Source organism: Gorilla gorilla, chromosome 7, assembly GCF_029281585.2.
Source record: "Gorilla gorilla gorilla isolate KB3781 chromosome 7, NHGRI_mGorGor1-v2.1_pri, whole genome shotgun sequence".
Classification (NCBI taxonomy): Eukaryota; Metazoa; Chordata; class Mammalia; order Primates; family Hominidae; genus Gorilla; species Gorilla gorilla.
In genome coordinates, this window is record NC_073231.2 from 46,826,521 (window position 1) to 46,853,130 (window position 26,610).

General features: G+C 35.7%; 1 protein-coding gene across 20 annotated transcripts in view; it reads left to right on the forward strand.

Moving 5' to 3' along the window:
- Positions 1–26,610, forward strand: part of STAU2 (staufen double-stranded RNA binding protein 2) — a 330,469-nt gene that overhangs the window by 197,802 nt on the left and 106,057 nt on the right. For 11 of the 20 annotated variants that reach the window (XM_055349014.2, XM_055349013.2, XM_019032509.3 and 8 more), the window contains 2 exons: positions 659–966; positions 25,204–25,317. In XM_055349014.2, coding sequence (XP_055204989.2) covers positions 659–966; positions 25,204–25,317 — 422 coding nt within the window. The remainder of the gene's footprint in view (positions 1–658; positions 967–25,203; positions 25,318–26,610) is intronic. The other 9 variants (XM_055349018.2, XM_055349017.2, XM_063709214.1 and 6 more) reach the window with 1 other exon arrangement.

Below are 26,610 nucleotides of genomic sequence, written 5' to 3' on the forward strand. Positions count from 1 at the left end.
ACTTGCTTATGAGTAAATCAGAGATGGTTGCCAGGAGTCTAGGTTGGGTCATGAGCAGCCACATGGTAGTATGAGCAAAGCAAGTTAGAGACAGTGCTAGTTTTGAGATGATACCCATTTGCTTTTTTATGTGTTCGTGAGTTAGAGTTGTCTGTGGGACATCCTTGTGGAGGTGAGAGGATCACTAGGCTGTTGAATACATGCATTTATACCTCCAAAGAAATTTGGACTGATTCAGCCTTTATTTTACCGGATGTGCCTCAATTGCTGTATGTGTTGGGGTTTCATGCCTCTTTTATGAGATATAAAATATTAAATTGCAGGGTGAAGACACTGCACATTCCTGATTTTCTGCCCCATTATACTTCCACACATTCAGTTTCCCTTGTCCCTTTATAGCTTCACTACTACACATAAATCCCATTGAAACCACTTTTTTTGGATGTTTTTAAACCTCTAATTTTAGGAAAATTGAAACAGACATTATTCACCTTTCAGTAGAAGCTGCAATTGCCTCTACAGTATGACAAAGATACTTGTTTGGCAGTGTTTCTCATTTCTTTGTTACTACACCAAGTAAAGCCATTGAGTTAATAATGCTATGTTTCTATTTCAATTATTTTAAGTGTAATAACAGTGTTCTTCATTTTATTTATAGCTCCAAAAGGAATTCTTCATTTGTCTCCTGATGTTTATCAAGAGATGGAAGCCAGCCGCCACAAAGTAATCTCTGGCACTACTCTAGGCTATTTGTCACCCAAAGATATGAACCAACCTTCAAGCTCTTTCTTCAGTATATCTCCCACATCGAATAGTTCAGCTACAATTGCCAGGGAACTCCTTATGAATGGAACATCTTCTACAGCTGAAGCCATAGGTTTAAAAGGAAGTTCTCCTACTCCCCCTTGTTCTCCAGTACAACCTTCAAAACAACTGGAATATTTAGCAAGGATTCAAGGCTTTCAGGTATGAATTAAAAGCAAAAACAAAAAACAAAACAATTCATTAGCCTCAGATTCTTCATCTGTATCCATCACAAGGCTCATTCTTGCCTGCTAGTATGGCCTACATGCCACTTACGTTTTAAGTTATTTAGGAACACAAAGGACAGACAAAAAAGCCATATGCACATGCCTCATTTTCTCTTATTTTTGATCTATCTAGTAATTCTTTTGCTGCCTGTCTCTTCTCCATTTTCCTTCTTCTTTTTTAAGCATTTTTCATACTCTTCACTGTCTTCTATTTGGTCTTGATTAGGTGCATCTATCTCTTCGCTCTGTCTTCCACAAACAAAAATTCTGCCTTCAGACATTTGGTGTTAGTATTTCACACTCAGTTCTCTCTTTTTTTACATAAGGATTGAGCTTCTTTTTATGATGATTTTACCTTTATAGCAATTTTGAATTTTGCATTCTGTTGCTAGTATTGATTCAGGTACACCATTAAGATACAACATTCTAGAAGTCTGTTATCTTAGGAGTTAATTAAACATGATATTTGAAGAATAATGAAATGCTTTATAGTTGTTTGAGGCATAACAATGTGTATTTGTTTTACTGGATCATGTTTTGAACTGACTAGGGAGGGTAGCACCTGCCTCAGATAGTACCAACAATTCTGTTTCACTGGGTAGTCTAAAACTAGCTTATAGTTTAACTTACCTTGTTGTGTATGTGAATTTAGGGATGGAAACTTTTTTTCCCCTATTTATTCTTTGTTTCCTTCTGGGAAAAAACCCCACAAAAATCAGCACTCCTTTATGGATACATTGGAGCTTTTGAAAGAATTGTAAACTCTAGGAAGGGGAAATATCTGTGTCTTGATTTCTTAGTTGCCTTGAAAATCATGTACTGAACTGTAACCGCTAACTTGACTGGATGAACTACAGTTTGCTTGTGTGTAGAGAGTGTATTGCTTCCTCAGATTTCACTGTTTTCATCTCCTTTTCCATCTTAGTCTTTATTCCTTAAGACCAAAAACTGTAATATCCTTTAGAAATGCTCTAGAAGATCTGTATTGTGTAGAATGATCATGTATTTATAAATATTTTACAAGTTTAGATTATAAAATGAAAAAGAAGGTCATGTGTTTTGGGGGGTATTTTGCATGTTCGGATTTTTTTTTCCCTTCACCGAACCCTTCTGATTCTTTCAAACTATTGCCAAGTAGTTGTTAGTGTTTCTAATTGGACTCTTAATATGAACTTAAAGAAGCTGTTACCAGTTATTGGCTCTGTCATCTGAAATTTTAACCACTTAATTTAAAGTTAAAATTTTAGAATTTGTTTTTGTTGTTTTACCTTAAGAAACACAATAAATCACTGTTTAAAAAAAGATCTCAATTTATATAAAGTACTGGAAAAAAGCTAAGTAATTTTTAGTTCTATCTATAATCTCCGTAGGATGAATTAGAAATAAATTGTGATGAAAAGAAATTCACTGCTTATTTATGAATCTAATCATTTAGAAATGTCTGAGAGTAACACTGCATTCTTACAGAAACAAAGCACAAATTGCGTTCAAGCTCTGAATTGATTTTTTGCTTGGAGCTGTTGTTACAGTAGATGTAATTTTGCTACCAGAATGTCTTAATTTTTTAAATTTGTTTTTATTTCTAAGCTCTTGGCAATGACAATAATTATAATTTTAACATATCTTCACTGTAGTCAACATGTAGAGTCTGCTTCCCTCATTATTGCATTGCTAAGGCCTTTTTAAAAAGCTTATGCTTACATAATATACTCTTTTTTATGGACACGTTATATGTTTCCAAATCTGTGTATTGTGATTTTTACATACTAATGAATATAGACAGGTGATTTTAAAATATTACTGTGCTTCTTTGGTTGAATGAGCTGGTATTGATGTAAAATACTCTGTCACTGATGGACCACTACCTGCAGCTAAGCAGTGAGCAGAATCTCCGGGAAATGACTTAGTCTGGCCACATGCATAGCCCATCTTCATAATGTCGCAGCAGAAGGTTCTTTGTGGTTAAAAGTTTTAAAGCCTATTTCTTTATAGGTAACCCTCTCAGGTATATTTACCTGGTAGAAAAACATGTAGATTGTTTCTATTACTTAAATGTTTTAATTGGACTGTAGTTTAGAAATTATAGGACCAGCTTGTTACAGATTATACGCTATTCTGTTACTTTTATTTCTGAAACTTAAAAACAATAAATTCTTTTTCTGTGTTTCTAGGTTAGAACTTTTTTATTTTATTGCACACTGAACAGATACTGTTGCTTATTGAATATTGTGTAAACCCTTCTTTGGCTTTCCTTGCCCATTGCAATTTGATTTAAGCCTACTAGAGCCATTGTATGTGACAGCTATATTGTATTACAAAGTAAAAATATATGAGTGTATTGAAAACAAAGTTGTTTTAACTTTTAATTTTGTTTCATCACCCAGTCTTTAATTTGAATTTATAAATTACAAAAAGCTACTTTGATCAACTGAATGTAGGTATCCAAGCTCAAATTCTTTTAAACCTACAAAATAGGTAAAATTATTATACAATTAAAGTTATTAATAAAACTGACTTAAGAGAGCAGAATGTGACCGAACACTTACACATTCTCAGCAGTTCTTTTATTCTTGTTTGGTCTCACCTAAAGTTTTTATCGTATTTTAGAATCGAACCTTTTGGATCTCTGTCAGAAATCAATGTTTATTTCTTTCAAGTTTTATCAAGTATTAATACATTTTATTTATATTCTTTTAAATGTTTTATTCAGTAGTTCTGTGAACTTCAGACTTTGTTGTTCAGCCTAATCGTATGCTTCTGTAACTTCTACACATTTTATAAGAACTCATTCAAAGTTGTAGTCCTACCATAGTGTTTCAGGGTTCCTTGTTGTGTACACTTTTACTATAATGGCAAAATGTTTCAAAATCATTCAGCTTTTTAAAGAAACTTATTATGCAAAAGACACTCTTGAAATGCTGTGCATTTGAGCTGAAGTGAAAGAATTTGTTTCATGTTGTACTTTGCATTATTTTAAGTTTTCACATCTTTAATATGCTTTTCTATGCTAATTATATTAGAAATCTATAAATATAAGTGGTTTCTTTGTTTAAACTAGTCATTAAAAATTAGGTTGAAAATGAAAGTGGATTATTTTAGCAAATCGTCCCTTCTAGGTGGATTTCATTTCAGTTTGCTATTCTGTGCCTCTCCTGTGAGCATCATCCACTGAAACAGTGTTGTTTGTGAAACCTTCCGAGTATAGTGTAACAAACTAGGTTTTTTCCCTCACATAAATAATATAAAGAAACACTTAGTTGGTGTTTTAGTTAAACTATAATTAGTTTATTGTCCAAAATCAGGGAGTGTTTTATGGAGGGGCATTTCATTATTGATCATAATCATGCCATTTCCAGCAAGATGAGATTGTCCACTTAAATTAAAATCTTCCTTTTCAAATATAATTCACGCTGAGTACATTTCAACTCATATGCCTCCTTTTGTGGAGTTTAATATGATGATAGCAGGTTTTTATAGCCACAGGCTTCTTTTAAGTATTTATTTCTTAACAATATGACTTAGTATAGGTTACATTGGGATGGGGCTGGTGGAAGTCGGGGGGTGGTGGCTGGTCTCCCTGAGAGTCTGAGAATCAACCTTTCACCTATTTATTCTTATCTCTCCTATACCTCATGTTTTCCAATCCATATAGTTATCATCAAGGTGGTTATTTGCAGCAGCTTTTTTTTTTTTTTTTTTTAGAATAAGGTATTCATTTTTGTTAGGAGATCAATACAAGTACAATTTTGTAAATTTCTCTTAGGAGAATATGGAGAAAGAAATAATGCATTTACGTACACACCCACATTTAGGAATATAGTTGTCTCTTGGTATCTGCAGAAAGGATTGGTTCTAGGACCGCCAAAGATACCAAAGTTCATGGACGCTCAAGTCCCTTGTATAAAATGTTGTAGTATTTACATATAACCTACACACATCCTCCCTTATACTTTAAATCATGTCTAGATGCCTTATAATACCTAATATAATGTAAATGCTATATAAATAATGGTTATACCATATTGCTTTTTTGTGTTTTTTTTTTCAATTTTTTAAATATTTTTGATATTTGGATGCATAGCCCATGGATATGGAGGGCCCAACTGTGTGTTTTCCCTTATTTTTAATTTGTCATTGAAACATAAGTTACTGTGTTGCCTCTGAGACCAAATGTTCATGTAGGCTATTAAACAAATGTATAAAACCATAATAAATTACTTAGACTACAATGAGCAAAACACATTTGTGGGTTTGGTCAGCAGATGCTGCTCTGAATTGCCATTAAAATCTTAAAAATTCTTAAAAAGCTCTCTTGAATTTGACTTCTACTACCTTCCAAGGACCTTGGAAAGACTTAAGTATGTGTTAGAACTCTCCTGAAGGCTTGGTCTTCCTTTAGTGACATTAACACTCAGGTTTGTTATTCCAGTGGGCAGCCCCAGTTCATGCAAACTGACCTGTTGTGTCTGGTGTCCTTAGACTTTGATATGCAGGCCAAAGTCCAAGGGATATGCAAACATAACACACACCTGTACTTCCATAAAAACCAGCAGAATTGTAGATCAGCTCATTTTACTGAAATTTTAAACCCTGTAAAAAAAAAATACTATGTTTGAAGAAAGAAATCCTGGTGCATATAAAAACTACAATGAGTAACAGTAATACAGGTAAGAATCAAGCAGGCCTTGAGCAAAACAGTCCATTATTACTGCATAAACTATGTTGCTATGATACTTATTTTGAGCCTTTATGCACCAGCACATACATAGTAAGACACACAAGATAGTTCAACAAAATCTAAGTAATATACAAACACTGTAAGAGCTTTTCCAACCAAAGAAACTTTAATGTAGATCTGAAATGAGCCATCATGATACAGAAAAAGATGATTATCATTTCGTGTCCTTTCCAAGTAGAACTATCTGATAACCTTTTCTGTTTGTATCAGAAGAGATTTCAACTCAACATGAAAATTCTACTACTTGGAATTATTTGAAAAATCAAGTATTTGAAGGAAAAAATTATTTTTCATCTAAAGATGCATTACATTTCCTTTTGCTAGAAAAGATTGACAATGATGTAATTTTTCCTGACATATAATTAATTATGGTACTCTTCAGGTGGATGGCAGCTGTATACCTACACTCATTCCAAGTCATGTTGAAGTGACTCCAGCATTTCCCTTTCTCCAGCATTCAGCTATATCTAAGGAGATTTTTTTTTCCCCACAAATGACAGTTGCTGAAATTTCATATGTATTGTTCTCTTCTCACCCAAGGCAACTCTTAAGAAAGAACAGTATGTGGAATGTTGCATGTAAAAGATTTTTGCATACTCAAAAAATTGGTCTGACATAACAGGGGCATGCATTTAGGGGATATATGGATAAACTAGGGAGGAAACTGACAGTTATTGATGGACTCACATATCCCATAGTGAAGTAGGCATTACATATATTATTTCAGAATACCTGGTATGTTTTTGCCTACAAATCTTTATTCGATTTTGAAGAAAGCTATTGTATAATGTTTGAAGACCAGTCCCTGTAAGTAGGACTAATGTGTGGTGGTGGCCCATAGTCTTCTGGATATTGGTTTGTTTTTGTCATAGATTTCATTAATTTATTTCTGCCCTCAACTATATATACAACTGAGTAAGCCATTTAAGAATTCTGACTCCTTGGCTGGGCATGGTGGCTCATGCCTGTAATCCCAGTACTTTGGGAGGCCAAGGCAGCCAGATGACTTGAGGTCAGGAGTTTGAGACCAACCTGGCCAACATGGTGAAACTCTGTCTCTACCAAAAAAAAAAAAAGAAAACCAAACAAAAATTAGCCAGGCATGGTGGCAGGCACCTGTAATCCCAGCTACTGGGAGACTGAGGCAGGAGAAGTGCTTGAACCAGGGAGGTGGAAGTGCAGTGAGCCAAGACCCCACCACTGCACTCCAGCCTGGACGACAGAGCAAGACCCTGTTTCAAAAAAATAAATAGGGCCAGGTGTGGTGGCTCACGCCTGTAATCCCTGCACTTTGGGAGGCCAAGGCGGGCGGATCACAAGGTCAGGAGATCGAAACCATTCTGGCTAACATGGTGAAACCCCGTCTCTACTAAAAATACAAAAAATTAGCCAGCCATGGTGGCGGGCGCCTGGAGTCCCAGCTACTCAGGAGGCTGAGGCAACAGAATGGTGTGAACCCAAGAGACGGAGCTTGCAGTGAGCCAAGATCGCACCACTGGACTCCAGCCTGGGCGACGGTGTGAGACTCCGTCTCAAAAAATATATATAATTAAAAAAAAAAAAAAAGAATTCTGACTCCTTTGAGATGGAAGGGACTTTAGATTTTATTCTAATATAAAATTTTATATATAAACACATTTGGGAATACATACATCAAACATCATATTAGTAATGTAGTTTACTTGTTTTTACTTGATTTTAAACCCTGACAGATTTTAGGTTCTAGAAAGTTCTGCCATCTTAACATAGTCACATCAAAAAGTAGATTTAACTGTCAGAGAAAACACATACTTGAAAAACTTCCAAATTTTTTTTTTATCTGTAGTATTATCTATTTTTTTAAAAGCATAAGAAAAGTACAGGCTGGATGAGGTGGCTCACACCTGTAATACAACCTGGACAACAGACAGAGCAAGACTCTGTCTCAAAATAAAGTCTAGAATCAAGTCCTAAAATGGAACATTTGAGCCATTGCTGGAAAACAGTACTAGGTTTACAGTTTGAAAAACTCTTACTAAGGGAAAGATAGGTGGTAGATAGTATATTGTGAAGAGGTTTCCATAATTTCAGCATGTATATGAAGAATTAGATGGATATGAAGTTAATCTGCCCATAGAATGCCATCCCGTTGAACATTGGAACTGATTCAGCTGAAGCACAGGACGTGGAACATTTGTTTGCTCACACTGGGCAGTACTCATTAAAGGCCTGCAAATGCTGGGTAGCATGCTAAACATGCTAAACATGCTAAACTTTGGACTCGGGGAGTTATGGTCAAGTTGGAGACTGACAGGCAAATAAAATCAATATGCAGAAGAAGATAACCCACGGCCACAAATCCTGTCTCCTGGGATCAGTGTTCAAACATTACACAATGGTCTTATAAAAAATAGTTAAATGTTTGTAGCATGGTGCAAGAAATAATGTATGTAATGCCTACCCCACATAATAAATGACATAGTAAGTATAACCTGATAAATGTTAACTCGAAGTGTGGTTAGTGATGTTAAGAATTGTGAATGGAAATGAACATTTCTGGCTGAAGTAATTAGGGAAGAGTTCATAGCAGAGGGAATATTTGAAATATGTTTTAAAGAATACTTCAGATTTTAAGGTGGATAAGAAAAGGAATTATAGGCAGAAGCATCAAAGCAGTGAAGACATAAAAGGGCGTGGTGTTTTAGAAAATAATTTAAAGTGGAAGTGGCTAGTGAGGAGGCTGAAAAAAATGTGTGTGTATTGTTGGGAGTTAGAATTTTTTTAGCCATTAGACAAAGACCACTGACTTATCTTTAAAAGAGATGTGACATGATTGGTTAACAGAAAGATAATTCTGTCAGCAGTGTACAAGATGAACTAGACAAGAAAGAGACAGACTTGATAACAGAAAGACCAATTAGAATGGTTTTTCATGAATCCAGGAAAGAAAGAATAAAGATTGAGTTAAGACAAAGCTGTTAGGCATGGAGGAGTGGATCTAGGGTACAGTTGTCTAAGGTTCAATTGAGAAAATTAAATGATCTCTTGTGCTGACTTCAGAGAGGATGCTTTCACTAGCCTGGTTAAGGTGGAAGCTGGATTTACATATGTTGAAAAGTAAGTAGAGACCATTTAGGAGTAAGTGAGATAGTATGAGTGTGAGATGTTTAGGCAAAGTTTTATTTTTACTATGGATGAGATGAATAAACTTAGAGGAACTTAACGAGTTCCATTTTAAACGTGGAATTCGAATTGCTTGTGGGACGTTCACATGGATTTGTCCAGTAGGCAGTTGAAATCGGTCTGGTGATCAGTAAGAGAACATAGTACATACAGATTTGAGAGTCATCAGTGTATAGATATAACTGAAGCCATAGAAACAGTTAATATTGCCCAGGGAGAATGGACAAAGGCCTACAAGAGATTCCAGAAGCATACTAACATGTAAGGGATTCATTTATTCATGAATTCGACCAGTGTGTATTGAGCACCTGCCATGGACCAGGTACACGACTTGGCACTGAGTATATAACATGAAAGTGATAGCCAGGGTTTCTGCCCTCAATGAGCTAACATCAGAATGGTAGTGTGGAAGAGGGGAGGGTTTGGTGTAGGTGCAAGGGCAGATAAACACATCTGAACACATACAATAAATTCAAATGGTGTTAAGCCCCTAATGTAACAGTTGCTTAGAAATTAGTTAATTGTGAGGTTACTTATGATTATGCAAAATATAAACCATGACTTAGTGTCTTCAGTTGTGTCAGAGATAACTACACTTAAGTGTTTTAATCAACCTTATTGATGTATAATTTACATGTGATAAAACACACCCATATTGTACAGTTTGATGAGTTTTGAAAAATGTATATAGTCACCAAAATGTATACTACCACCATAATCAAGATGAGACTCTTTATTGCAAAAGATTTGCCTCCGCCCTTGCCGCCGATTTTCCTCACCTCCAGACAACCACAAAATCCTTTCTGGCACTAAAAATTAGTTTTGTCTTTTCACTGATTTCATATAGGTGGAATTACACAGTATTCACAGTTTTGAATCTGGCATCTTTCACTCAGTATATTTTGAAATTCACGCATGTTCCATGTATCAGTAGTTTTTATTGCTAAGAATTAGTTTATTGTATGTATATATACCACAAATTGTTTCAGTTTGCCTGTTGATGGACATTTGGGTTGTTTTCACTTTGGAGCCATCATAAATAAAGCTGTTTATGAACATCGATTTACAATATTTTGTGCAGACATATGTTTCCAATTCTCTTGGGAAAATACCTTAGAGTGAATTGCTGGATCACATGGTAAGTGTACATACAATGTTATAAGAAACTTTCAGATTCTATTTTAATGTATTACATACATTACATTCCTACCAGCAATGTGTGAGGGTTGTACACGTTAATATGGTCAGTCTTATTTTATTGAGAGTATAATGGTGTCTCATTGATATCTTAGTTTGTATTTCACTGAGGACAAATGATATGATCTTCATTTCATTTCATGTGCATTGGTCATTTGTGTATCTTTGCGAAGTGTCCACATCTTTTACTCAGTTTCTAATTGGGATTTTCCCCCATAATTATTGATTTACACAAGTTCTTTGTATCCTGGCCATAAGTCATTTGCATTACAAATATTATCTCCCTCCCTATGACTTGTCTTTTTGTTATCTTAATGTGATCCTTTGAAAAACAGAGGTTTTTCCATTTCAATGAAGTAAAATTTTCAGTTTTCCCCCTTAAGGTTTATGCCTTCTTAGTCTAATCTGAGGAATCTTTTGACTACCCCTAAGATCACAAAGACTTTTTATCTTAAGTTTTCTTATGGACATTTAATGCTTTTAGCTTTTATATTTAATGCTAAGACCCACTTAAAGTTAATTTTTAATGTATGGTATGGGGTAAGAGTTGAAATTTATTTTTTTTCTTATAGGATAGACAGTTGTTACAGGTCCATGTATGTCATGTTGTGTTTTGTCTAGGCTTAAGCAAGGAATCTCTCCTCTTAATACTTAAAGCATTAAGATACTTTGTATATCTTTGTTTTTCACCAATTTGATTATGGTACATGTAGGAGTGTTTTTAATCTAGTTTGGGATACATTTAGCTTCTTAGAACTGTAAAATAATGGTAAAAAAATGGTGTTTTTTATTAACCATTTTTGGAATGTTTTGGACCACTATTTTTTCCAAAAAAGTTTTCTACCTTTTTCTCCTTTCCTTTTAGAGCTCCAGTTGCACATGTGTTAAATCTCCTGTTATTCTCCCACAGGCTTCAGAGGCTCTATTTATTTTTCTTTAGTCTTTTGGATTATGTAATTTCTATTGATCTACCTTCAAGTTTTGGATTCTTACAGATTCTTCCCTCCATCCTCTCCAGTTTGCTCTTGAGCCCCTATAATAAATTTTTCATTTTGTTGTATTTTTCACATCTGACATTTCCATTTGGTTGTTTTTTGTAGTTGCTTTTCTCTGTTGAGATTCCATATCTGTATAGTTACTGAGATTGTATTTTCATTTAATTCTTTGAACATCTATATCATACCTGCTTTGAAGTTTTTTGTCGACTAAATCCAACAGCTGGGCCCATTAGGAGTCAATTCCTGTTGGCTGCCTTATTCATGAGTGTGATTTACCTTTTTCCTGATTTTTGCATGTCTTTAGTTTCTGTTTGAAAAATGGACATTGTGGATAACATGTTGCAACTGTGGATCATCATTTCTTCCCCAGATTAATATTTTTATTTTGGTTTTGGTTTTTGATTAAGTTGCTTAAGCTAAAACTGCAAGCTTTATCTTCTCCATGGTGGTATCCCTCAGCTGATGATACACTCTACTCAGTATTTCTACCTTATAACTGCAGCATTTTCTCTTATGGTCTCCTCTGTTGCCTGCATCATATAGTGAAAGCCAATTATTTGGGCTGAGTTTATGCTTATATTTTGGGGCCCACTTTCTTTGCCTTTTCTTCTTTCTAGCATTTCCTCCTCTAAATTTCTAGCTGATCTGCCAGCCACACACCTACTGATACTACAGGCCTATAAAGCTTTAGCGTTCAATCATTTGAGCTGCATTCAGATTAGGGACTGCACTCTATTCAAAAAGTAGCAGACTTTCAAATCTCAACCAGTTCTCACTGGTTTCTGCCTACTTTTCCATTGGGCCTTCCAAGATCTCCCTTGTGCATGTGAAGTTTAGCAGTCAGCTGGAATTTGGGTAAAAGATTCAGATTTAGAGTTGTGCCACTTCTGCAGCTTTCTCCTGGGATTTCTTCCCAAAATGTCTGGCTCATTTGCCAACCCTAAACTCTTTCCTCTGCGTCCTCCAGTGGGTAAGACTGCAGTTTTCCACCAGTAGAACTATAAGAAGCACAGATGAAAAAAAAAAAGTCAAAACTCATAATTCTTACTGCATACATTTTGATCTTTCCAGGGAAATCTCTGCCCTGGTATCTGCTTGATTTTGCTAACATTCCAGTGTCTTCAAATATTTTTTATTTTGTCTATATTTTACTTTGATATCTGCAAAAGACTTTGTCCAGTGAATTCATTATCCTGTTGTGAGAAGCTGGAACTCTACCAATTCTTTTAAAATATTCATTGAATTGACTAATTAATTACTAACTGGTAAACTTGACATCTGTTCAAATAAAATAATTCAAAATATGGGAAAATCTCTAAATGTAAGATATTCATTACATAATTGATTACATAAAAACACAATGGATTGAACAAAAGAAATTTATTCTCTCACAGTTATGGAGGCCAGAAGTCTGAAATCAAAGTGTCAGCAGGGTTGGTTCCTTCTAGAGGCTCTGAAGAAGAATCTGTTCTGTGCCTCTTTTCTAGCTTTTTGTGGCTGCCGGCAATTCTTGGTTTTCCTTGGCTTGTAGATTCATCATTCCAGTTTCTGCCTCCATCTTCACATGGCCTTCTCCTTTGTGTATGTGTATTCTTCTTTGCTGTGTCTTATAAGGGGACTTGTTATTAGATTTGGAGTCTACCCGAAATTCAGAATGATCTTATTCCCAGGTCTTTAATTACATCTGCAAAGACTTTATTTTCAAATAAGGTTACATTCAAAGGTACTAGGGCTACACACTTGGATATATCTTTTAGGGTACACTGTTCATCTCACTGTATATCTCTTTTTTCCTTTAATCTGTATATTTATTATTTTAATCAAATTTGGGAAATTTTTGGCCATTTTTTTCCCTAAATAATTTCTGTCTGCTTTTTTCTCTCTTTTTCCTTCTGGGACTTCATTTACATGCGTTTTAGATATTGTCCCACAGATTCCTTGAGGCGTTATTCATTTTTTTCCTCTTAGTTTCAGATTTTTCAATTTTTTTTTTTTTTTTGGATGGGGATGGAGTTTCACTCTGTCGCCCAGGACTGGAGTGCAGTGGTGCAATTTCAGCCCACTGCAGCCTCCGCCTCCCAGGTTCAAGCGATTATCTTGCCTCAGCCTCCTGAATAGCTGGGACTACAGGCACCCACCATAACACCTGGCTAATTTTTGTATTGTTAGTAGAGATGGGGTTTCACCATATTGGTCAGGCTGGTCTCGAACTCCTCACCTCAAGAGATCCACCTGCCATGGCCTCCCAGAGTGCTGGGATTACAGGCATGAGCCACCACACCTGGCCCAGATTGTACAATTTCTGTTGACCTATAAGTTCAGTGACTCCTGTCTCCTTAATCCAGTAAATTTTTTTTTTATTTTGTGTAATTATATTTTTCATTTCTAGAATTTCTGTATGGTCCTTTTCATTAGTTTCTGTTTCTCTGCAGAGATTTTCTATCCATTCATTAATTGCAGATATATTTTCCTTTACATGCTCAAATATAGTTAGGATAGGTGCATTAAACACCGTTTTTATCCCCATAATTTCAACATCAGAGATGTATTGAGTTTGGTGTCTATTGATTGCCTTTTCTTTTGAGTATAAATCACCTTTTTCTGTTTATTCTATGGCAAGTAATGTTGGATTGCATCCTAACATTTGTGAATAATACATTATAGAGACTTTGGATTCTGTTTACAGTCCTCTGAATAGTTTTGCGTTTTATTTTCTGAGGCACTTAATCTGGCTGGACTCAAATCCAAACTTCTTTCTTCTTGGACTTTCTTTTCTCTTAGTTTCTGGGACAGTAGCCTCTCCTGACTCTCCATCAAAGTCTGTGTCAAATGCTGCACAGAAAAACCTAATAGAGTTGGTATTTATGTGGTTACTGTTCCCTGTTAGGGTGGCTTTAGTGCAAACTTTTTGCAGTGAAGTGAATGATAGGGGAGAAGGTTGAGGTAGTGGTAGAAATGCTTTCTTAGAGTAAAAATAGGACTATCTAAAAAAGAATCTGTCATAAGTAGTGGTATTTGCTACCAATTTGGATTTGTAGTTTAAGCACCAACTTATTTCTTCTTATCTTTTGTAAATCAAGTAGCAAGTATTGATGTTTCTTGGTTTAAGTTTCTTGGTCCCCATTACTCTGATTCTCATGCATAGGCCTATGTTACTATTTTTTTTTTTTTTCTAAAACTCTGACTTAAGGAGAAAGCTTTTACTCTTCTTTTTCATGAAGCTTTCAATATTACAAGTCTCCAGGCCTTTATACTAGAAATTTTTTCTGTACCCTTTTTCCTTTCCATATCAGAGGTAGACAGTACCACATTGCCCCACTGACTTTGTTTTTCTAATTAAGAGAAAATTTAGTCCCCACAGATTGCCTTCTTTCATTGATTGAAGACTCTTTAAATATAAAATTCTGGCATGCAAAGAAACACTTAAGTTTATTATCTATTCTTAATAGGCTCTTGGCTGCTTTCAAGTCTCCTTAATTCATAGCACTAATGATTTTATTTCGTATTGTAAATGGCCCTTAAAAAGGGATTTTAAACTTTCAGAAAAGTAAAAAAAAAATAGTACTGACTTTATTGTTACTGGTTATATTACCATAGTGTAATTATCACTACCAGGAAATTTAAAATGATATAAAACTCTTAACTAATGTACAGATTTTATTCAAATTTTGCCTGTTTTCCTACTAATGTCCTTTTTCTGGTCCAGAATCCAGTCTGGGATCCACATTGCATTTAGTTGTGAAGTCTCTCAAGTCTCTTCCAATCAAGTATCAGTTCTTTGGTCTTTCACAATCTTAACCCTTTTGAAGAAAATCGATTACTTATTTTGTAAAATGTTCTTGAATTTGAGTTTTCCTGATGTTTTCAAATGATTAGATTGAGGTTGTGCATTTTTGGTAAGACTATCACAGAAGTGATACTGTGCCCATCTCAGTGCTCTTTATGTGACTCTTTATAACATGTTTCCTCTACATGCTTTTAGAACCACATTAGTCAGTGCTATAGTGTTTACTTCAAATGTCAAATATAATTTAGAAACTTCAAAAAGAGAAAGGAAACCTGTTGTATTTACCAATATTCATACTCTTTTTCATGTTTGTTCTTCCTGCTTTTATCATTTCCTTTCTGTTTCAATAACTTAATTTTAGCCATTGTTTCAGGGTAGGTATGCTGGTGACAAACTGTTTCCTTGTATTTGAGAATGTTTTGGGTTTTCCTTTCTTCCTCAGGGATATTTTTTCTAGATATAAAAGTCTGGGCTGACAGTTCTTTCAGCACTTGGAAAACGTTATGCCTGTTCCTTCTGGCATCCGTGGTTTCTGTTGAGAAACTGCTGTCTTTCTTTTACTTCTGTAGGTCATGAGTTGTTTCTCTCTCACTTCTTTCAAGATTTTTCTTAGGCTTTAATTTTTAGAAGCTTGATTGTCTGTTGATTTGTTTGTTTTTATCCTGTTGGGGCTTACCCAGCTTCTTAAAGGTATAGGTTTATCTTTTACCAAAACTGGGTAAATTTTAAGCTGTTACTTTTTTGAATTTTTTTCAGTCCCACTCATCTCTTTTCCTTCTGGGACTCTGATGACACAAGTCATCAGATTAGATGTTATGATCTCACAGACCCTTGAAGCACTATTTGTTTTTTTCTCAGTCTTTTTTTCTCTGTTTTTCAGATTGGGGAGCTTATATTTTTCTATCTTCAAGTTCAGTGATACTTTCTTCTGTTCTTTCCATTTTGCTATGAAGCCCATCTACTGAGTTACCTTGTATTTCTTTCGTGAGACTATTTTTTAAAATCTGTTTCAAGAATGTGTATGTAATTGCTTATTGAAACATTTTTATGATGGCTACTTTAAAATATTTGTCAGATAAGTCTATCATCTGTGACATCTTGTTGGCATCTGATGATTGCCTTTTCTCATTCAACTTGAGATTATTCTGGTTCTTGGTATAAGGGTGATTTTCTACTGAATTTTGGACATTTTGAGTACTATGTTCCTAAAATTTCTGTTTCAGTAAGGCTCCTCTGACATTGTACCAGTTAGGGAATAGGGGTGCTGCCTTGTTACTGGAAGTTCACATTTTCCACCTAGCCTCTGTTGACATCTTCTTGGGAGGAGGGATATTGTTACAGCTGGGTGGTGGTGAAAGTCCTGAGCTTCCACCATGCCTCTACTGACACCACCCTGGCAAGGAGGAGTACGACGCCCCATCATCACTAGGTACAGGTGACTGTCCAGGGATCCAACAGGGATGAAAATCCTAACTCCCCATTTGGCCTTCTCTGTCACAACTTTAGCAAGGAAATTGGGTCACCTCGTTACAGTCTGGTAAGGTGAAAGTGTAGGCTTCCAAATTGACTTTTGCTGTTGGGGATGGAGGTGGATCTGCCATTTTTTCCATGGTATTTCCCTGGAGTAGGGCAGTTATTGCCTAAAAGATTTATATGTTGTTATATTATTATTTTTTTGGTCCTTTGGTTAGAAAGAGCAGACTTTCTTAGGGCTTTTTTTTCCCACCTATACCCATTGGCATTCTCAAGTTGCTGGCTTTTCTGGTACCCAGCCAAGGATATGTAAAGCAAAAAGAAAACTTAGGAATTCACTACTGTATTATTCCTTGGGTCCCAAAGACCCTAGTCAGTCTTCCTCCTTCTCTCCACATTTTGGAATTACGCTTATTTTATATATAGCGTCCAGAGCTTTTTGTAGTTAAGCAGGAAAAATAAGAAAAAGTTAATCTATCTCATCTTGTCTGGATGTGGATATCATAAATGGTCTGTCATCATAAATGTAACTATTTTAAATTCAAGTATATATTATACATTTTGAAAATCTGTAATTCCTGAGTAGAAAGCACCATGTTAAAATTTTTTTAAAAAAAATTAAATGCCATTATGAATTAAGTCAGTATATAATAAGATTTGTAAGGTCCTGTGTTTGATACCTATTTTTTGAAGTGATATTCAATACAATAGAATTGTAATACATTAGAAATAGTAGAGTTTGCCCCATAGAGAGAAGAGTTTGTATTAGTTTGATGGTATACTGACTGCCTGTGTAACCACAATTTTCCTTTAATGTTGAAAATAATTTTTCTTATTAAAAGGTTAATTCTTTACAAAGCCCTCTACCGTTTAATGTGGCTTCTTTTACATATATAAATGATGTATCTAGGTATGTCAAAACATGGGTGCACACTGCAAAATAGGGAAGTGCCTTTTCTGGTAGACATGAAACTGTTAAAGAATCACTTAGTGTTTTCTTTCGATGGAAATGTAAAACTAAAATAATTGTTTGTGTGTGTGTAAGTGTAATTTATGTCCTAACTAGCTGTCTCCCTAGACCTTCACTGGCATAGTTAATGGAAACTAAAAAGCAAAGAACGGCCAGGGGCGGTGGCTCACGCCTGTAATCCCAGCACTTTGGGAGGCCGAGGTGGGCGGATCACGAGGTCAGGAGATCGAGACCATCCTGGCTAACACGGTGAAACCCCATCTCTACTAAAAATACAAAAAATTAGCCAGGCGTGGTGGTGGGCGCCTGTAGTCCCAGTTACTTGGGAGGCTGAGGCAGGAGAATGGCGTGAACCCGGGAGGTGGAGCTTGCAGTGAGCCAAGATCACACCACTGCACTTCAGCCTGGGCGACAGAGTGAGACTCCGTCTCAAAAAAAAAAAGATCAAATGTTCAGGATTTTTGTCATGTACATGCTTGTCACTTACAGTAAGAATGTTATTATCCCCCTAAACAACGCTGACAACACATCTGTTTCATTTGTTAGACAATTTTTATCCGTGGCTTGCACAAAAAAATCTTTATACATTACTGCCAGATTTTGATTATCAAATATAAGCATGTAATTTTCAAAGCTTATCTAAAACATAGGATTTTTAAAAGAGAGAAAAGATAATTCCAAGTTGTGTCTCAGTCTGTGTAATGTAATTTCATTCATTTATTTATCCATGTCCCTTTAGAGGCATTAATGTGACAAGCATATTGCATTTAGAGTGAAACATTATGCATCAACTAAAACACTGGTACATGACCAAGCATGTTAAATGTATGTTCATATTTTTGTTACAAAGGAGTGGATATGGTGTTTGTTACTTATGGAAAGGATTGGGAAAAAACTGAAGAGACAGTAACAGATATTATTCTCATTAATATTACTGTCAATAATTATATATCTTGTCATTTATTTTATTACATTATGAGTGGATGTGTTATAAGACTATTTGATATTTATTAATGCTAATCATGAGCTAGCTACAGTTCTGTATACTTTTCATGCATAAATTAATTTTGTTTACTTATACATTAATTCATTAGTTATAAATAGAACTAACATGTAGATTTGTACTGTTGACTGTAGTTAAATAAATACAATAATTTACATGTCATCAAGTGATCAAAAAAAGTAGTAGTTATAGTTTTGAAACCAACTTAATCTACTTATTTAGGTCAATATTTATGAAAGAAAGCTGCTTTATGGCTTGCCAAGAACATGCTATTTTGTCTTAATAAAGATTTAGGTCTTTATTTGTACAACTTTGTATAACTGAGGTGCAGACGTTGCGAGAATCAAGCATGTTTTGAATCTCCTAAGGTTTAGTGTTCAACTATCACTCTTCAGCTCCTTGCTGCCTGTACTCTTCTGTGCAAGGCTTCTGTGCAGTAGCTACAGTGGAATTGCTACCTACTGCTGTGAAGTCAACTCCACAGTTAATGAATCTGAGGTGTACTAATCAAATATATATTTTCTTAACACAGTGATTGTGCTATGTATCACATACCTTAATGATCTAACAAGCAACTTTCTTTAAACGTAGGTCTTTTTTATACCCTCCTCATTTTTGTTCCATAGGGGGTGGCCATTAAAAACATCTGACAGACAAGCAGTTAACCCAGTTCCCTGCTGAGATTAGTAAAATTAGTAGTCATGCAACATCAAGGACTTTTAGCTCTGCAGGAAGTAGTTTGACTCAACTTCTTTTCAGAGCTGGGGGTAGGAAATTTAAATTTTTATTTGGATGGCCCCTCATATTTTCAAAATAGCATGAAAAAAATTCACACACCTAGCATTTTATGTAATTTAAGACATTCATTCATTCATTCATTCATTCATTCAGACAGAAACAGGGTCTCATCTCTCTCTGTTGCTCATGCTGGTCTCAAACTCCTGGCCTCAAGCAGTTTTCGCACCTTGGCCTTGTAAAGTGCTGGGATTACAGGTGTGAACCACAGTGCCTTGTCTATTTCTTAAATTCTATGAATATTTGAAGTGATTCTATGAATACTTCCTGATTTTCCCTTCAGAAAAAAGGAAGTCTTTAGACTGGCAAAGTCAATATCAGAATGCAAAAGTATAGTATCTCATCTGGGTTTAGAAGAGTACATATCAAACTAGGAAACTTAGTATACCATCTCAAGTATAGTATCTCATCTGGGTTTATGAGATTACAAATCAAACTAGGAAACTTATCTTTAAAGTTATAGATTTGCAAATTTCAAAGAAAGCCGTCTTATTTAATTGATATATTGAAATTTATAACTCACCTTCAGTGGATTAGTTTTTGTAAATTCATGAGAAAGAAACAAAATATCAATTTATAGTAGTTGATGGTGTTATAAATCCAAAAGAAGCTCTATAACATTATAAAAATCAAGATTGGTTGCTCACATTTTAGAGTACCAAAGGCAGCAAAATGATGTAATTTATAAATAATAAATCTTAAACTGTTGATAAACCAAACTCTGAAGTATTTTTAAAGAGGTTTATTCTAAGCCAATGAGTGACCATAGCCCAAGGAGCAGTCTCAAGAGGTCCTGAGAAAGTGTGCACTGGGTGTTGGAGTTACATTTTAGGGAGACAGGAATTGTAGGTAAAATCAAATCAATACATGGAAGGTGCATATTGGTTCAGCCTAAGGAGGCAGAATATCTTGAAGCTGTGGAAGGGGCTGGGTGGGGAGTGGAGGAGGTGCGTGGCTTCCAGGTCATAGGTGGATTCAAAGATTTTCTGATTGGCAATTGGTTGAAAGTATTAAGCTTTGTCTAAAGACTTGAAGTCAGTTTAGAAACAAATGCTTAAGATAAAGGGAGTGGTTGTGGAGGCCAAGGTTCTTGTTATGTAGATGAAGCCTCATAGGTGACAGCCTTTAGAGAGAATAGACGGTAAATGTCTCTTTTCAGAGCTTAAAGTTGCCAGACTCTCATTTTTAAATTTTTTTATATTTTTGAGACAGGGTCTCGCTCTGTCACTGAGGCTGGAGTACAGTGGCGCAGTTATGGCTCACTGCAACCTCAAACTCCTGGGCACACCACACCTGTCTAATTTTTTTTGTAGAGATGGGGTCTCCTGTGTTGCCCAGGTTGGTCTCAAACTCCTAGGCTCAAGGGATCCTCCCCTGTTGGCCTCCGAAAGCACTGGGATTACAGGTGTGAGCCACCATGCTCAGCCCAGACTCATTTAATCTCTTAGACCCAGGAAAGGCCTAAAAAGGGGAGGCTTAATGGAGTTTCTGTACAGGTGCACATTCCCCGCACAAGGTACTGCTTTGCAGGGCCATTTCAAGGCATGTCATTTGAATATATATTGGGGTAAAATATTTTAATTTCCTTCAGGGACTGCTATCTGTCATGTGATGCTATGGTTGAAACTTAAGAGTCAGGTTGGAACTTAGAATCTTATTGCCACAAATAACATGTTTCATCAGTCTTATGACCTCTCTTTCAATGTTAATGTTGGTTAGTTATGCCTAAAATGACTGCGCATATCCAGCCTCCCTTTCTGTCATGGCTGGGAATTCAGTTTTTCAGGATTCTCTGAGGTCCCCTTGACTCAGAGGGGGTCTATTAAGTTGGTTGCAGGGGCCTTAGGATTTTATTGTTGGTTTACAAAACATAGGGTGATGACTCTTTTGTAATTTTCTATAATTATCTTTATTCATTTTTCTTTCGTCAAAATCAAGGTCCTATGACATTGTGTATTGGAATTTTTCAGGCCATGTTTGTAGAAACGCACTGCTTTGTTCTTGCAGAAAGAGTTTACCCAGTCAGTTCTGAAGATTTGTGTGTTACAGACACAATGAATGGAATTTTGTTGCCCTAATTATTTTAATATAGTGTTCCAAGATTCCTGGTTCCTGCAAATGCTTTGAATCATAAGAAGCATTTTTAGACTTAGAAGAGTGAATTTCAAAATGTCATTTACATATTTTTTTTAATTCACAGTTTCATGAACACTGATATTTTTATTTCCAGGAAGAAAATATATACCTGAAGAAAGCCATATTTAACTTGTCTTTATGAGTCATTGGTTGAGTATGTAAAATGTGACTTTTTCTTAAGGCCTTTTATCAGCATATTATTACGTTTAATTTGAAATTGGGTCCTCAAGCAAGAGTTTCATGTTTTTTCCTACATATTTTTATCTGGTTTACTGAGCAGTCTCAATGCAGTGGGGATATAACACAGAATGATTTTATATTTCTCCAGTCACCCCCTTCCTCCGTGCCTTGCCACATCTCCCATTCATGTTCCTTTGTGATATCTTTGGCAAATTCCATGGTTTTCTGGCTAGCTTTTAGTTTTTAAAAATCTAATGCATCAGTGTAGAACTCCAAGTTCATATCCTTCCATTGCAAGCCATTCATTTTGGCTCCAGAGACTTAGAGGAGGGACAGTGTACACTGATCTCTTTCACTCCTCATCTCACTCAAGCATATGTATTTGTGGTTGGTGGGGTCAGAGCTTAACCTGGCTCTGAGACACCTTCCTGCACACTTTACGTCTATTTCATGGCCTTACTGCTCTGGAGGGTTAGAGGGTGACTAGGGTAGAGGAAGCTGCTACTCATCCTGGTTTCATCCACTCCTGGTGGCCTCCATTGTGCTTTTCCATGTACACCATGTCCATGTGTCTTGAGTCAGTGGCCCCCTCTGGCCCTGAGGGACAGCCACGTTTTCTTTTGGCTTTACCAGTGTTTTGTGCTCTGACCTCCTCTGTTGGTGAGTGTTACTTTGGCTGGCCTGAGTAGCCCCTTGGCTTCTGCTGGGATTCTCTCATGCTGTTCAAAGGCCATGGAGGTAGGCAGTGATCATATCTTCCTTTATCTTTTTGTTTTTTCAGGTACACTACCTACCTAGGACTCCTTCAGTAAGCTCTCAGATACCTCCAAGCCCAATTTCTGTATTTTCATGTGCTTCTAAACTGCCAGGGACATACAGCAAACTCGGTCAAAATTTCTATTCAAAAAGGGCCTACAGTTTCAGTTCTCAGCAAGCCTCCCACCAGAGAGTGAAATGTCAGCCTCCCCTTCATGCAGGTATTCCCACTCTGTATCAGCTGTTCTCTTAGAGCTACCCACTAGCTGGAAATACTGTATTTCTCATCAGGCTGACAATCCAGATGATTCCCTCCTGTTGTACTCCCCCATCCTTTGTTCCTTTGTGTGTTCTTTGTGATTGGACCAGTTGTACTGACTTTTACAAGGGGGTTCAGGGGAAAGCCTAGCCCTAAATGTTGGCAGCTCTCTAGAGCTTCTTTTGGTTTGGCCATGAGTCTTGGTGTCAGTTATGGGCCAATAGGAGAAAATCTCACTGAGATTAGGTTCTTTTGTGAGTGATAAAAAGCCCAGTGGCTTAAACAATATAGAGATTATTTTTTTGTCATTTAAAGGTCCATAAGCTTGCAGGCTACAGCTGGCATGATGGTTCTGTTCCATGAAGTCCTCATGGACCCAGTTCCCTTCCAACTCACTACTCTCATCTAGGTTTTGGCCTTTGTCCTTGCGGTCAAGATGATAATATCTATACTCCAAACAGCAGGTTGGCAAAATGGGTAAAAAAGAGCAAAAGGCACGCACTTGAAATCTCTTTTAAAAGTTTTCAGGAAGCTGCCACATAATTCTTTCTTTTACAGTCTACTTAGTTATATGGCCAGTTGCAAGGGAGCCTGGAAAATATGGTTTTTTATTTTGAGCTTCCAAGTGCCTGGCTAAGAATTACTGTGGAAGAATCTTGGAGGACAACTAGCAGTCTCTGTCACATCATTGGGTGCTGTGACATCTTTGGAGCTGTGTGCTAACTTGCACCTTTACATTTATCTTTCATATATGAGTTATATATGTAAACACACTAATATTGAATGTCTGTAAGACACAATGTTTTATTAGTACTTGCAGGCTTCACAGTGAATTGTATACAGTTGGGAGAAAAGTTATATGTCTCATTAATGGTATCTGAGTCACTGATGGAAACGAAGTTTAAAGTTTATTTTTTTGACTGCAATTGTCCTATTTTTGTCCTTTCTAATTTTCATTTCTCTAGGAGAAAGAATAGAGCTACATTAAGTCAGCTGATATAGAAGTGTGTTTACTGTCACTGTATATTTAGGAGATTGTCATGTCTTTAATACAGACTTTCAGTTGGTGTCGAAAGGGTAATTATATTTTATTAAATTTTAAAAGAGCATGTTTCATAATAGCACTATATCAGACATAATAGTTTAACCATGCCATAAATGGTTGTGAACTGTTGCTATTATTTTAGTGTCAGCATTTATTGGCTTTTACATAAACCTGTTATGTGATAAGTTTCATTTTTCCCCTTATACCTAGTTGCTGTGTAGTAAACAACACTTCCACATTCTTGAACTCGTATACATTGACTGAGCTTTTAATTTGCTCAGGAAGTGTAGGATGGTGAATTAGAACTGTTGTCAAACCTTTTTCCCCAAGGTTAACTTGGTAAAAATATTTTTTATAACAAAATCTTTATAGTACTTTGGGAATAAGGCTTTTATGTTGACTTGATTTGAGCTCTAAACTACTTTTATAGATTCCCAGGAAGAAGTTTCCCTACCTCCAGGGAAAATGATGGCCATTCTTAACAACCCTACTGGTTTAAAAAACTTGAATTATTAAGCCATTAGACTAGGGCTCATATTGTAATTTTCAGTCAGATCCATATTATACATGATAAAATAAACGTAGGCCATATTCTGCAATAAAAATATATGGACATTATGCAGCAATTAGAATAAAACCCAAGACAAGGGAATAACTCAGGTATACAATAAAAACCAAGACAAGGAAGTAACTCAGGTATGTGTTTTAATTTTCTTCCTCACAAATTCAAAATTTTCACTTAAGCCTTTATCCTAAATCTATACACATTTAACAAATTGAGCAAGTTATAGCTAATAAAACCAATTTTCTCTCTAATATAATAAATAGGAACCCTAATTTATTCTATAAGCATATTTTCATTAATTTTATTACGAAAGTGATGCTCTTTTTACTTTATTAGCTTACAATTTTAAAAACCTGGAAGTTTTTGACAGTAGATAAGTGGAAGGATGGAAATTTTCTTAACGGGAAGATGGACTCAAACTCTTCCCCCTTCCCCATGTACCTTACCTCTGATGTGGAGTGTCTTACATGTGGCTTTAATAATGGTTAGTTGTATTTAACTAAATGAAAGATAATATTGTGACCACTTTATTTTGGTCTGCACATTACAAATCATTTCCATTTAATTCAATTTGATTGTAATGTCACAATTTCAAACAGAACATGATATAGTGATATATATTCAACAGTGGTTTTGTAGGGACTGTACTGTAGAAATAGAAGAGTGTCAGTACCAATTATGTGGCAGTCACATACACATGGAGTCAAAGAAGAGAGAAAATTCAGGTTGACAAAGTTACATTAGAATCGGATGAACTTTGACTTACGCTTATGCTTGAGCCCTTTATGGATCATGTATTATAAAAAGCTGGACTTGAAAGATAGGTATAGCATTTAGTTGTGAATTTTTCTACTAGCTGTGATGTAAAAGCACTTTGCATAGCATTTCCTAAACTCCCTTAAATCCTCAAAAAGGCTTAAGATGGAATTAATAGATTCAATTCAAGTCCCAGATATTGGAGGGGTTCAGTAAGGTTTTAAATATTTAAAGTGTGTTCTGTGTAAATTATTTGAATTTTCCTGAAATCTAGACCCTTTGCAAAAGGACCTATTTGCATCTTGTCCCCTCTGAAAATGGTGTTCAGTGGATTGCGTGTGTTCTGTTATAGGTTCACTACTGTGATAGACAAAGTGGCAAAGAGTGTGTGACCTGTCTGACATTAGCCCCTGTGCAGATGACTTTCCATGCTATTGGAAGCTCCATTGAAGCCAGCCATGATCAGGTATAATATGCCACTGCCATTTTGCTGTGTTATGGCCCAGCTCGGAAATGGAAGGCCATCAAAATGGAAGCTATGTGTGCACATGCAGCTTTGCTTTCCTTAATACATTATCTGCTAGCACCATCTGCTAGACTTGAAAAATCAAAATTGTTTGCGTTGGGAAATTGATATCGTAGTAGATTTAAATTATTTTAGACTTCTTGTTTGCAGTTCATTATTATTTTAAATATGGAATTATTTTATATGAAAAATAGTTGTCCCACAGGTTATTCTTATCTTTAATAGTTATATATGAGAGGAAGGGTCAACAAAACTATAGATAACACTGGAGTCTCGCTGTAGTATACTCATTTGGTTCTGTTAAAAAGAGTTTTGTATTGTAGAATGTACAGTGATGCGTCACTTAATGACAAGGATATGTTGTGAGAAATGCATCATCAGGTGATTTTGTTGCTGTGCAAGCATCACAGAATGTACTTACACAAACCTAAATACTAGAGCCTACCACACACCTAGGCTATGTGGTAGAGCCTCCTGCTCCCACTACAAACGTGTACAGCATGTTACTTTGCTGAATACCATAGGCAGTTGTAATGCAATGGTATCTGTATATTTAAACATAGAAAATGTACAGTAAAAATATGGTATTGTAACCTTCTGGGAGCACCATTATATTTGTGGTCTGTTATTGACCAAAATGTCATCATGCAGCATGTGACTGTATGTAGAACAACTGTGTAAACTTTCAGAACCATCAACTTAGTCCCATAACTTGGGATATTATTGAAATAAAGTTCCAGTATTGTTTTTACTTTTAAAGGTTTATTTCTGAAATAAAGCTAAAAATCTGAAAAGTGTATTGTTTCTTAATAAACAAATTCCTTTTATTGTTTAGATAGCAGCTTGAGAATACATCCTGTTTACAACAGAATACATATTTTTCATTAAAATAATCACTTTAGACTAAACTAATGTCCTAAATCACAGAATTTCTGGCTTGGAGTCAGAGTAAATAGACATACATGTTTTCTGTATGACTAACCAGTTATGCTTTCTAAATTAGCCATTCATGTACAGAACAACTATAATCCAGCTTTATATCCGTTTTTCAGTAAATTTGAGGACTTCTAATAGTCTTACCTAACTAATCTTCTTTTCTTCTATCTCACTAGTACCTCTTGCTTGGAAAGAATAAATAGTCTATCTTCTCAAACTCATGATTTGTCATTGTCCAACTCAAACAAGACTTTGGAAAACATTCTTAAGGACATACCTTTCTAGTTCACAATGTCT